The sequence below is a fragment of the Sebastes fasciatus genome, chromosome 10 (assembly GCF_043250625.1).
Source record: "Sebastes fasciatus isolate fSebFas1 chromosome 10, fSebFas1.pri, whole genome shotgun sequence".
NCBI lineage: Eukaryota > Metazoa > Chordata > Actinopteri > Perciformes > Sebastidae > Sebastes > Sebastes fasciatus.
Window position 1 is genome coordinate 13205004 of NC_133804.1, and position 14429 is coordinate 13219432.

A 14429-nucleotide genomic window follows, 5' to 3' on the forward strand; every position below is an offset into this window, starting at 1 on the left:
AGTTAGTAAATCCCATTGCGTGCATTTTTTTGCCTGTGAGATGTGTGCGTTGTATTACCTTGTATTGGATCAGTGGTAGATTAATATTTCTGACATTTGAAAGGTGGCTTGACAGATGTGTGTCCAGAAATTGTTGCCTGGATTGATACTGAGGTCCTTTTCCCATTTTTCTATTGGTAATGATATTGTGGGATCAGATGTAGATAAGATTTTATAAAGTTTTGAGAGTTGTTTTGTGGTATTTGCTATGATAGTGAACTGGCTCTAGGGACGTGGAATGTCATCTCTCTCACTGGAGCGGGAGGTGGAGCGGTATCAACTAGAAATAGTTGGGCTCACCTCCAAGCATAGCACTGGTTTTGGAACCAAACTCCAGGAGATGGGCTGGACTCTAGACTTTCATGGTGTCATGGGAGTTTGCCCATCCAGTCGAAATGTATTTTGTGGACTTGGAGAAGGCTTACGACCGCATCCCCCGCGGAGTCCTGTGGGGGTTACTGCGGTAGTATGGGGTACCGGGGTCATTGCTACGAGCCATCCTTTCTTGTATAACCAAAGTGAGAGCTGTTTCCTTATTCTGTTTGTGATTTTCATGGACAGGATCTCAAAACACAGCCGGGGGGAGGAGAGTGTCCGGTTTGGGGGTCTCTGAATTGCGTCTCTGTCTTTACAGAAGATGTGGTTCTGTTGGCTTCATGAGACCGTGAACTTCAGCACCCACTGGGGCGGTTCGCAGCCGAGTGTGAAGCGGTCGGGATGAGAGTTAGTGCCTCCAAGTCTGAGGCCATGGTTCTCTGCTAGTAAACGGTAGATTAGGCCCTCCGGGTTGGGAGTGAGTCTCTGCCCCAAGCGAAGGAGTTCAAGTATCCCCAGGTCTTGTTCACGAGTAAGGGTAAAACGGAGCGGTAGATGGACAGGCGGTTCGGTGCGGCGTCAGCAGTTATGCAGACGTTGTACCGGGTTGTTGGGTGAAGAGGGAGCTGAGCCAGAAGGCAAAGTTTTTGATTTAACAGTCCAGCTACGTTCTGACCCTCACCTATGGTCACGAATGTGCTTCCTTCATAGGCTGGGTGGGCTCAGCCTCAGAGATAGTCCAACTGGTAAGAGGCCTCGAGTAGACCCAGAACACACTGGAGATATTATATACCTCAGCCTTAGATAAGCGCAAGAAAATGGATGGGTGGATGGAGGATGATATCGAGTTATTTGTAAGTGGAGGTATGTAATGCCCTTGTCCCTCCATTTTTTGCATTTTATTGGAGATCTGGGTTTTGCCAAAGTGGGGTTAATGTGCAAGGATTAAGTGTGATATTACTCATATTATTTGCTTTCCACCAGGCTTTTAGAGTATTGGAAATGGTGAGGTAATTAAAGCAGCTATGTTTGGAGATGGATTTGGAGTCTTAAGTTCTGGCTGGTCCTTTTTAAAATTAATTTTACAAGCAACACCACTTAATGCTTCAAGTGAGAGATCCAGTCCTTGATTTAACAATATATAATTTATTTACAACAATTTCAGGTTGAATTACTATACATACCTTTCTGAAATGTCATAGATAGATATATATACATAAGGCCAAGTAAATACTTGAAAGCACTTAGAAACGAATTTCCAAAATTCTACCCACAAATCCATATCATTGTCCAAAAAGTACAGAAAATCTCCTTTAGCAGAAGTTTTTCCATTGCCACAAAAGTTTTGACAACAATTTACATTGACGATAAGGAACACAAAAGGTTAAAAAAAACAAACAATAAAAGGATTATACAATTGCATAAGCGCTGTGGCATGTAATAAATACAGCATTTTTGACTTGCAGAAAGGCAAGGAACATTGAATCAAGGAACTAAATAGAAAAACCATTCACAAGTACAGAAGTCTATTGTTCTTGTGACAGGGAGGTTATGCACACACCCAGTCTCACTCACACACACATACAGTCACTCACAAACAGGCACACGTCCTTGACACTGAATAGTAATGAGTGACATAAAAAGTACAGTTGTGAGATGTAACAATCCCCCCCCCATAACTCAGGGATAAACTTATAAACCCTTGAGCGAAGCATGTGTGTTACTGACACAAGTCTCACACAATTATCAGGCCCAGACTTCATCATGAAGGGAACTGTATTCATCACAGACACAGTAATTGCAAATTTGTTAGATTTGTTGGACAAGTTAGATGTGAAGATAGATGCCGAAACATCCTGGCGGCTGGTGAATTACATTACTGAAAAGTGCTTAGACGACACATCCAAGACAATGACGGGGTGATAACATTTCACACACACAGTCTGACTGTACAACTGTCATGGCTCATCTAAACATGCTGTGTCAACGCTGGCTCGTCAGTGTCCGAGAACTGATGTCCTCTTCCCCCAATTAGCCTCCACACAGTCCCCAGTGTAGTGATTCACTAAGCGTTAGTGACTATTTCCACCATGTATTTAAATGCTTACAGTTAGAGACATAATCAGGTAGACATATGCAGAGTAAGGACGAACAAAATATGTATAGAAACTTCCTGTAAAACAGTCTCTAAACCCTTAACACTGCAAAAAGTCTTCACTGCTAGATCGCCAAAGAACAGTATATAGGCAAACACGTCACGGTTTAGACTTGACAAATGCTGCGCCAGTTAAGTGTCTTTTTTTGGCTTCATATTAAAATATAATTTACATTTCTTTACAAAGTGATAAACTGACACATATTACTGCTCAAACAAACAGCATTAACTTGCCTCCAAAGACAAAAGCGAGGAAATGAGATAAAGAAATGATTTGGACTTTCAGTCCGCAGTTTAGAAGACAGCGACTCTGACTTATTCTATACTAGCTGCAGGTAAAACAATACTGAAACAATATTCAGTGGATACAATATGAGGATGTAGTGGCCTCAAATGATATTCATAAAACTTTGGTTACCAATTCTGCTGATATACAGTATGCAAAGTGACAGCACACGGCTGGTATAGAAAAAGTATTTACATATTACATGTGACGATGATCCATTTCAACATGAAAAGATTTATTTAAGGTGATATCGCCATTTATTTTTCTCAAAGGGGCTTGATCCCATGTTTTTTTTAAAGTTAATAAAAAAGTTTTATTTTATGGCATCTCTGCATCAAATCGTACAGGGGCTTGTAAAAACTTGTTGGTCAAGAGGAGGCGTGTTTAATAGGATGAAAAAGAGCTAACAGGTGCTGAGATGCCACACAAAAATAACTTCTAAGACTAAAAAAAAGAAAGACGTACTTTTTCCCCACTACAAGGAAACATAAATGTACATTCCAAATATCTGACAATCATAAATCAGTTCGTGTTAAAGGTTGAAGCTACGGGAGCTGGTAGGATGGGCTGTGCTAGCTGTTTGAATAAGAAGGGATTTAATGAAAAGGGCTCTCTTTATAACTTTAACAGACAACTTCACATGCAACCCTGAGGCAGACGGAGAGAGAACTATGGCTAATTTAGGATTGCTCACACTTTTTCAAAGTACAATTACTGAAACAGTGGACTTTTAAAGATACTCTGTATTTGTGTTGCCAGACCTGACAAATCCATTAATTAAAAAAACAAAACAGTAATTGTGTAAATTAATGCAAAGTAGCAAAATATAATAAGCAAATGCGTTGCATGAATCTGCTGGATCATTTTTGTCATTCTGGCTAGTCAAAAAAAACAACAAAAAAAAAAAAACTTTCAAAGCATCTTTTGTGAGCAGAGGCGTGACATTATGCATAAGCCACTCTTAACTTTCTCTGAAAGACAGGCGTTTCTTTGATGTGGAAATACTGCTTTGCCACACAGCAAATATAGAATTCCCACCAACATTGCTTTATGAATTATAAAAACAAAGCTGCACAACTACCCTTTCATCGTCGAGTAATCTGGTGCACATTTTGAAGAATTTGTTTTCAGATTTTCTATGGGGGGAAGTGTTCTGCATTATTCATATGGGATAATAACCCCTTTGGCCATGCATTTTATGTTAACCATCATCTCTGCTACAGAATTAATGTAATCAGGGGGAAAATGTCATTTGCAGAAATGAGTTTTGACGACATTCAGTGTTCACATATATGCAGCTGGAACGCCTTTCGGCCCTATGGCTCCTTAATTAGCGGTGGAGTTTGAAACAGGAAAAACAGCACAATGAACGATTGGGGTAATACGTGACGTGAAATAAACTGGACGGACGGACGGACGAATGGCTTCTGAAATATGACTTTAGTGAAGATATTACTCAGTCCTCCCTCAAAAAAGTTCAAACAACGCGAACCCCACATATATTGATTTAGAAGCAGGGAAGCTGTGAAGCGTCTCGCTGAATCAAGATGTCAAGATGTTACATTCACAATAGTGATACCGGCTGGACTAAAAAACAAACAAGATGAGACGGGTTTTTGGGCCTCTGACATACAATCTATTTTAAACCTGCAAGTCCAGGATGTGCTACAAGCTGTCTGTGTGTGTGTCTTAAGAAACGGATAACGACACACATGAGACGTTCGCCTATACGGTATCACTGGGTTTGGGAAGGGAACGTTCGCAGACCCTGATGACCTTGATGAAAACGTGTTCAGCGTCTGAGATAAAGTCATAACGAACCTGCCGATTGCATATGTCGTCTGTTCTCTTTAACCTGAAACGACTGGCACCTTTTGTCACATCTCTTTTTATATTTAATATTTAGCACATCGTTTTTGAATCCGAGTTCAAAAATTATTCATTGAATTTGCAATATTGGCCATCAGTAATAGCATTACGTTTGCATATTGCTCCTTATTAGCCATAAATGGCCTATTTATATAAAACGCATGGAGTTCATTTAATGTTATCTTTAAAGTAGAACCAGTGTGTGGACTAATTTAACTTTGATGGAAAATAAAGGGTATATTCTTTACTGAGTTCATGAATACATTTCCCCACACACCCAAACTCTCATTTGGTCTGTCATTTAAAGATCTTTACTCTGTTCCATGGGATATAGGGACTTAATCCTTTACTATCTTCTAAAGTGAAGAAGAGGGACATGGGGACAGCTCTGCTCTTCGATTCCTGTGTTGTTTTTTGTGTGTTGTTGTTGTTGTTGTGTTCTGTACTTTTTCCGCTGCACCAGTCTCTCCCCCTTTTCTGGGTTAGCACTCGCCATCGGAGACCAGGAATATCATGGCTTCTTGTTTGCCAATGTCAGCCATGACCGTGGCCAGCTGGTTGATGTTGCCGCTGTGGAAATGTTGTGCCTCCCACAGGTCCAGGATCACAGAGGTTGGGCTCGCTTTGGATGCAAAGAAACTCATGTGTCTGCAGAGAGGAGAACACAAACATAACAGTGAGGGAACAATGAGACGTTTTTATTAGATCAAGCGATGTGCACATATCAAAACGGACAGTCTCTCATTTTCTCTACAATAACAGTCTTAGGAAAACCTTTTCAGCCGGTATTTTATAGCGCCGCTGCTTCTTGTAACTCCGTCAATGTCAAGTTTTATTGGGTGTTATATTGCTACATCCTGATATGCTGCGTTGGAGCACTAAGTAAAAAAATGATAAGGTATAAGAACACAGTCTAGCTCCTGAAAACTGCCATCAAATACAGAATCTCTGGCAATTTTCATTTGAAGCTTAACAGCATAAGCCTCATTCCTCTTTATTTGATGTTGAAATTGGCCCTAAATCCCATATAGTAAATCCTATATAGACTTTTCACAGCTAAGTCGGAAGTGACCTTTTCCATTTTAGGAGCAGAACCTTTACGATCAAACCCAATCAATGACAACAAAGCAGTGGCCACAGCCAGCTGTATATTTGATGTTGAGTGGGACCTGATCCCCGCGGTACCCGAAGATGCTTGTTTGATTTAATGGCCTTTTTCTGTTTTCCAAATGTCTGGGGCCTTAACTGTTATGTAGAGCACACATGACATTAGAAAGAAAAGAGAACAGCATAAACCCTTGGCACAAAGGGGGATTGTGTTGTGAGACGAGAAGCCCCAAACACCCTTTTCACCTTGAGAAAGGTCAGAGAGTCCATTACTTGCACGTATCTCCTGTTTGCCTAGTGAAGCGTTCTGTGATGGTTATAAACATGTGGCTGCTTTGGCAGTACACAAGCACCGAGAACACAGTGCCACCCTGCTATTTTGAGTCAATTGGATTTTATAGTGCACACAGCCTTCCCTCTGCGTCGGGAGAGCACAACAAAGAGAAGTGTTGGTCAAAAAATTGTCTGGGAACGAACCTCTGTGTCATTATTCAGATAAAAAAGACAGAGCTTAGCGGCCGATGTGTCAGCCCCGCTTATTCACCTCGCTGTGTGAAACAGGAGCTTATCTTGTATGGCTCAGACACAGCCGTTTGCTCAGTCTTAGGAGAGAAAGATCAAATAAAAGGTTCTTGGCATTTTAAGTTTTATTGATTGGTCCCGTTCCGCTCGGTCTGAACGCTTTACACACACAGAAACAAACACAGAAATACAGCATGACAGAATGCCAAGGAGCTGCTGCCTTTCTAGGAAAAACATGTTGTTAAGGACAGATCAAACAACGGAGCAGTTGTTCCTTCTCCAGGCCTAAATGAGAATTGATTATGTTGAGCAAAACATTGCTAATTAAACCTGTAGTGCATCAATTCAATTTGTGATTAATTGGGGTAAATAAAGTTGATTGGACAAATTAAGTGTACGCGGTGGAAATTAAATTGGTGGGGGATAAGGGATCAATGCCTGGCTCCTTTCTGTTACAGGTACTTCAGTGATAAAGTACAGTAACTGCGAGAACGAATTGAGGTCGGCACAGATCCAAACCCATTTCGTCTTTTTTTTTTTTTTTTTCGTCGCTGATGGGCAGCTAGCTCGCTACCTTTCCAATTACAACGGTTAAGCAGAATGTAGCAGGTACAAGTTTAGCTGCCGACTCTAAGCTGCTTACCTGTTCCTGAGGGGGAGAGGAGGGTCGTGTTTTCTCACAGAAATGATAGCTGTATCCATCAAGTCCACATTAATCCTGTAACGTTAGCTGTCTCAAATGAGGATTAGTTTGCTAAGGCAGAACTTTGTTTACCTGAACTTTCGGAAAAAACATTTGACTGCTGTGAAACACTGATTGTGTGCAATGAGTGTTTCATAGTAACATGTTAACCTCTACGTTAGTATGACCCTTCACGATCAGTGTGATTACATGTTGAGTGTTGTACATATACTGCTGTGCATCTTCTATTCCCCAGGGGTTTGGATAAATGAGGCTCTGCTGCATTTCTTGAGAGCACTTTCTGGATCATTTCTACACAATTTTGTATATAAAACTATTTAAAAAGATATACTTTTTTGCTACTTAATAAGCCTCATTCTATTTAAACTCAGACCTGGTATTTCTGCACAGTTGCGGATAAAGATCAGGCTACACTAAGATTGATAATAATATACTATTTGTAGAATTATATTCCAGTGGTGGCTGCGTAGGATTGTTTCTGACTTTCGTGATCCCAACATTTCTAATAACTTCAGAGTGTTGTAAAGTCCAAAAGTCAAAATGTATTGAAAAATATGTATATATAATATGTATCTTTTTCTCTATCTAACGAAATATTCTGTTTCAATCCATATTTGTTGGCGATTCAAAAACAACATTTTCACATTTTCATTTGCTCTCCCACTTGCCACACACAAATCCATAAACACCATAAATTATTTTTAATTAATTCATTAACCACAATAACAAATCTATTTTGGCTCTAACATTATTATACTAATTAATTAAGTCGCTCAAAAGACATCATCACTTTGTTTATGTTGACGAAACTGACGAGTTAAATTCATTAAAGAAAGTTGATTTAATAAAAAATGACTAACTCATTTAATGCACTGAATCACCTTATTGAAATTGAAGATTGTTATGTAATATGTGGGGGGTGGGTCTCAGCCTTTCTCAGATACAAATAGGGGGGTCTTCAAGGACAATAGGTTTGAAACCACTGGTCTAAGCTGCGCTCCACTGGTCAGTGATCGGATGAGGCATTGTGGTATCGTACAGTTGGGTATTTACCTCTCAAGTTTAAGTCTTTGTGCTAGCATTCTCCAGTCGGCTCCGTTGGGACAGGGGGCATCCAGGCTGCTGCAGATCTTCTGCCTGATGAGGTACGGGATCTGAAAGGCGCTGGGCCCCGCCAGAGCTGTGGCGCTACTGTCAATTAACAGGAACTCAGCGTCCACAGCTCGGGTGTCCTGGTAGGAACGAAAACCATAAAGCACAGCCTTCAGAAAACAAGCACAGCGTAAGAACAATCCCTTTATGACTAATGAACATGCTGAATAATAGTGGTTGCGTAATCAATCGCTAGTTGTTATGCTGAACGTTACCTTGGCAATGTTAAAGTCGAGGCTAAAGCTCTGTCCCTCCCCCTCCACCTGCCACACGCACAGCTGGCAGGTGAGCTCGCAGGTGCTGAGGCTGAGCCGCTCCAGAGTGAACGTGCAGTGCAGGTACCGCTGGGAACCGTTCCAGATGTGGTAGAACGGGATCTCCTGCAGAAAAAAAAACATGCAGCACGCACAAACAGCAACGCAGCGGCACAGTTAGAACTGCATGTCTGAAACACGCCGCAACAGGACCGCCTGCCTAGAATACACTGGGATCCTCATTAATTACACTGGCGTTAGCTGTCATCCTTAGGTGAAGATGGCTAAATATATCTGAGGCGACACACTGACAACAGTCAGCTAAGTTAAAGGGAGATAATGGGATGTTATTTAGGGAAGGGGTTGACTGTATGAGCTGATTAGAGAAGCAATCAAACTTCGTATTTTAAGAGATAACACACCACATCTATATCTCTGGCGTGAGAAACATTTTCTATTCCATTATTTTCCAGTTAATTCAGCCTCTCTTTGCAGGTATACTGTGTGTGCATTTCTGGGCAGAGCTACAAATGACGCTGATGGCTGAAACATCACAGCTCTACTTTGAATCTAAAACACATCATGTGACATAGAGATGTACAGTATGTGCATGCATAATAGCTTTGAGTTGTACCGCTGAACAGCACCAGCCTCTGTCTACCTGGGAGTGTTTGCCAGAATTATTCAGGGCTGACAATTTCTACATCTTTCTCTCTGTTGCTCCATATTCATGCCTCATTTGCATATCCCAAGAGAAGCAAAGCGGTAACCCTGAGAAAAAAAAACAGGGCACACTAACTCTTCACTTCACCCTGGGTTCAACAGCTGACAAGAACTCAGTTTGAGTGTGAAGTGGGGCTGCAGATCAGGCTGCTAACCAAACGGGGGCACTGTTACCCAGTCAGACGGATGATGGAGGGAGCCGGGTGAGACGCACAAAAGTCTCCACGGGGGCCCCAGGGAGACTAAAGGCCTTTTTTGACCGCACTGCTGAGAGGGGAATAACACTTCCAAATGAACAGGCACAGTCCAGAAGAATAAGCCTCTGTTCTGGGTGCATTGTTGCTGCCGCTGCTTGCTTGGCACAGCCCGTGTGTTCTCTATGGGGACCTGGTGCTGCTCAGTGCTTACATAGTTACCGCCAGAGCATTTTCTAGTTCTTTGAACAGCCCTCGTGTCTCATGTCGTTGCTGGGCTGCAGTGCAGTGGGCCACGCAGGTGTGGGGAGTGCAGTAGAGCTTCCAAGAGTCAGGTTAGGAAGTTTCAGATATTTACATACTGCTCTATATTTCATCTGAGCTCCCTTTGAGAGAGCGACAACTAGGATAATCAATCAGCTAGCGGCTCTGGGTTAGTGCACACAACCCCGGCTCCATTATGCACACATACAGTATACACCTCACGCAGGAGCACGAGCGGACAAAAACATGCACTCTACGCACAGAGGTGCGCACACACACACCCAAAAGGTTCCCTCGACACCAACAAATGACTTAAAGTTGCACACAGTGCCAAGAATGGAAAGGTTATTGGACAGAGGAGTCCTGCAGTAACAGACTGAAAAACACTCCTCTGTGTGAATCTTTAAAGTGATCAACTGAAGCCAAACCAAAAAACATGCTTAATTAAAACTCTGAAGCCACTAAAATGAAAACAACTTTCCACAGAGACCCTCATTAACGAGTTGTTTCTGAAGAACTTTTCATTACTCAGTAACATTGCTTTTGCCCACACGTACTCCATTCTTCTTTCATTTCTCTGGATGGCTAATTTAAAATAACTCGAGACAACATGGATTTTAAATTGAGTACACACACACATTAGAAAAACCCTATAACTGCTGATACACAAATTTGACCGATTCAGCCAGGCACTTCTATTACATCTCCGTGCTCCCGCTCTGATCTGGAGTGACTCCCTGCCCCTTGCCGCCCCCCTCAGGGCGGCACAACGCACCTGGTAGCCGGCTAGCAGCTTGCTCCTCCAGTGCGCCTGGGGCATGTCATGGATGGACAGGCGCAGGTTGTGGTAGCTGTCTTTGAAAAGCAGGACGTGAGGCTCGTCAATCAGCCGACCCCCGAGCTGCCGCTCCATCTGCATCACCTCCTGATGAAAGAGGGAGAGAGGCGAGGCGTCAGGGCTCAGAGGAAACACATTTACCATCGCAGTCGCAGGGGTAAGTGAAAATGTGCAAAACAATCCATAACTGTGTAGGTTTCCTGTTTACACTTTTCATGGTGCAGCATCACTCACGCAGAACTGTACAGTTTGGAACAAGAATATGTCTACACACACACACACACACACACACAGAAAAGAATGCAAAGAAATACAGAACAAGACATGGGTAATGGTGGGAACACACACACACAGGTTTGCTTGCTCATTCTCACACACAAACACAAACACAGCACGAGCATGAGGCGGGTGTACAGCACATCTTAGGACAGGAAGATGGTGTCTCTGCATGCGGCCGCAGTGGGCTGGACCGACCTGTCTCCACAGTGCTTTAATGTCACCACAAGGTTGATCCCCTGCCTCAGTGTGTGCGCCCAGCTTCCAGCCACTGCATTAGCATGCAAATGCTGCAGCCATCCCGGCCTACTAGCTACCTGGGCTGTGATGAAGTAAGTGAACGAGTCATTAGTCAACTGCTCATTGTTCTCGCATGGCGAATCTCCTTAATTTCATTTTTGTTTTTGTGCCAGGAGAGATTTGTAAATGCATGCTTAATATTTTAATCTCTGTGGGACTTGCTCAGTGGACCATTTGTTGCCGTCCAAATGACCATCTGGAATGGGATGATAATATCCGCCGCATCTTCCTCTGATCTATCAATTCATTTGGAGCTGGACGCTGTGTGCCGAGCCCGTCTTTAAGACTCCAATGCTTTGGACGGCGTTCACATGTGCTGCCTACCATCGATCAGAAGAGCATATTACAACAGAGAAAAACAGACCCCTGAAATTAGCGTTGTGAAAAGACCTCAGAAATAAGATATGTTCTTTTAATCTGTCTGAGCAGGGAAACAAGATGGCAGCAGAGGGAAAACAGGCAGCCAAAATGCGCCTCGGAGGCAAGGAGACATATCTCAAAGACAAAGACTCCAAGAGGGAGATGTGTGTGTAGATAGTGGCCATATGTTGAGCGCTGCATGCCAGCATGGTTGCCCATGGTACGATTTCAGCAAAGACATCTAATTAAACTGGAGAATGGCAGTCATTTCCATCTGCACAACACAGATTCAAATTTTCCAGGATTCCAATTATAATGGAGAGGAAGCTGTTAATTATCCATTTGGAATCTCTACCTGCTTTTGTTATTTGATGTGCTTTCTCCTTCACTGAATAAGCACTTTTCGGTTCGGCCTCGAGAATTGCATTCCTGTGTTCGCTCGGCGCGTTGCTAATTTCCATGTTTGCTTAGTGCTCATCTTCTTGTTAACACAAATATTATGCCCCCCCCTGTGATTATCCATCTCGATTCCTGCATTTACATTTGGTTTATTCCTTTCACCCAAATGCCACAGCGCATTAAAGATGTACAGTGATCTGACTGTATGTAGCTAGCTGGAATATTCCCCTCACTGTGCTGCCACGCCGGAGCCTTGTGATGTTACCCAGCCCGCTTACTCAGAGAGGGAAGGTCACACAATGGCTCTGAATCAAAGCGTCGAGGTCTAATGAGTTAATAACAGGGGGCAGTGCGTTCTCCATAGAATTAAAAGCCCTCTGCTATTATGTCTGTTACGCAGACAAAAGGCACATTATGAGGGCTTCTGGAGAGGTTCATTTAACACAGTTCTTAAGCACAATTATTTGTTGGGGGCGATTAGCATTGCAAATTGGGGCTGATGGGCTTTGATCGGGTCTCTGACCTATAGCTGCAGATCTTTAAGCCTGCTATCAAGACAAAGCGTGCAGAATGCCAATTATCTTATCATCAACATATAGCTACTAGAATGAATACTAACTCGCCTGTCTAGCAGTTCAAGGCTGACACGGTAGGATTACAACCAAACAGGGTCTAGGGCATGGCACTGCGTCTACCTGACAGGGACACAGAATACACGTCCTCCTTTTAAAGTGTGGACATGTCCTCGCTTTCAAATGACACTGTCTCGCTTGTTGTTTATGTGTGCCTAAGTGCCTGTGAGTGTGTGTATTAGAGTGTGTGTTTTTGTGCAGGGTTTCAGCATATGTTCTGGACGGAGAGAATAATGGCCCTCTTTACGCCCCATTATCCTGTTAATAAATGACAGTGTGAGCGAGCTAATAGATGAGAAGCTAAATTTGACCGTATTATTTACTCTTTCTGGGCGAAAACAATGCACCGGTTTGAATTAGTTTATCAAATCACATATTAATCATCAAGTCGGCGCTAAATTTGTGTTTTTCAGCCAGTGCGGATAAGAAGAGCAATTTCCCTTAAGACACCCTGACCCTGTACAACCGTGGAAACATTAAGATGCATGAGATGGGCAAGAAGTTCAAGTACTGCAGGAGAAAAACCCCTTTTGTTCTGACGGAATTCGAGATAGCCTGTGGTGTGTGTGAAGACTGTGAATTTAGAGCCGGGCAGAGCCAAGACCACCCCCTGACATTCAATGAGGCCGGCTAAAGAGAGTGAGATAGAGCAGGGAGGAGTGAAAGGAGTAGGAGCCAGAGAGAAGAGAGACAGAGGCAGCTTAACATTTGTGTCTCCAGGTCACTAGAGTGGCCAGCTTTAGCAGGAGAGATAACAGGATTACTGCAATCATGGCCACAGTTTTTCTATGACTTCAACCCCCTTTTCCCACCCTCACTCATCTCCCACCCCGCTCCGCACCCATCCCCTCATCCTCCCGGCTTGGACCGGAGCTGGGACTGTGATGGACTGGGGCTGGGCTCCACTGGGGAAACAAGAGACACTCATACAGCTAATCTCTTCGGGCTGGTGCTGACAGAAAGAGGTTAGTGGCTGCACCAATCTCTCTCTCACAACAAAAACAGCCAGCCATCGGATGCAGGAAATCAAAGTATTAGCAGAGGCCATTTATATACATATAAATATATAAAAAGAACTGGACTGGTTCAAAGCTGCTATGCTCCTCACAGCAAGGTCAAGCTACTACACGTGGTCTCCTATTGTTCTGGATTGGTGTGTAATAAACCGATTAACTTAACTAGCTCTGATGGGGATTATAACTAACGTTTGATCAATTAATTTGTCAAGCTACATGTCATCTGAAACATAGATACACGCAGCCTTTAATATCCTCATAAACTTGCCCTCACCCCTCCACTCTTAGCTACGTTGTGTGTGCTCATGTGTTTAAAAACGTGCGTTCATAGCTGCGATCCATTTCCAGAGCTGCTCTTTTCAGGCAAATGCATTTGTTTATAGAGAGTAGCCTGGCTATGTGGGCTCCATAAATCTGTGTATTTGTCAGCAGGATGTGACAGGCTTTTCCTCTCTGACTGAGAGTCTATCAGTCTGAGCTCCAGTGGCCGTGCCCGCTACAGTCAACTCTGATTAATAACTACAAATAGAAGGGACTTGTCTGCTCAGTTATAAATGGGGACTGTGTTTGCTAGGGAAAAGATGCACATTCTGCTTGATAAATCACAGAGCAGGACGGGAAGGAAAACAGCACACAGGAACACAGAAATATAATATGGAAACAATTTCTCTGCTGGGCTCAGTGATAAAGCTGACTGTCTTGTTTAACTTAATGCCAGCAATTACTGGGCTATGCTCTTCTGTTTTCTATCCCTAGAATTTCTTGCCAGTAACTATTCTGATGGAGGATCAGAAAACACTGTTTGTGCTACCCTCTGTACACATGCTGGTTTTCTCTCCTCTGATACATAAAAGCAAAAAAGTTTCTGCTCAAATGGAGCTTGCTGCTCGGGAGCTCGGGAAGAAAACGTCATAGCGGAAGGAGCACATAAACAGTTTATGAGCAATCGCTTGAGGTCAGACACTGTATAAAAGACTCCAGGAGCCACTGTTTAACCAGTTGGACGTCAATTAAACACCCATTTA

The 14429-nt window shown here is 43.0% G+C and overlaps 1 protein-coding gene across 9 annotated transcripts in view; it reads right to left on the bottom strand.

The window, feature by feature from the left end:
* Positions 1 to 1475: 1475 nt before the first annotated feature.
* Positions 1476 to 14429, bottom strand: part of unc5a (unc-5 netrin receptor A) — a 312108-nt gene continuing 299154 nt past the window's right edge. For all 9 annotated transcript variants that reach the window (XM_074648267.1, XM_074648265.1, XM_074648266.1 and 6 more), the window contains 4 exons: positions 10359 to 10508; positions 8364 to 8528; positions 8050 to 8228; positions 1476 to 5312 (listed from right to left, as the gene is read on the bottom strand). In XM_074648267.1, the coding sequence (XP_074504368.1) occupies positions 5147 to 5312; positions 8050 to 8228; positions 8364 to 8528; positions 10359 to 10508 (660 nt within the window). In that variant the 3' untranslated portion in view covers positions 1476 to 5146. The remainder of the gene's footprint in view (positions 5313 to 8049; positions 8229 to 8363; positions 8529 to 10358; positions 10509 to 14429) is intronic.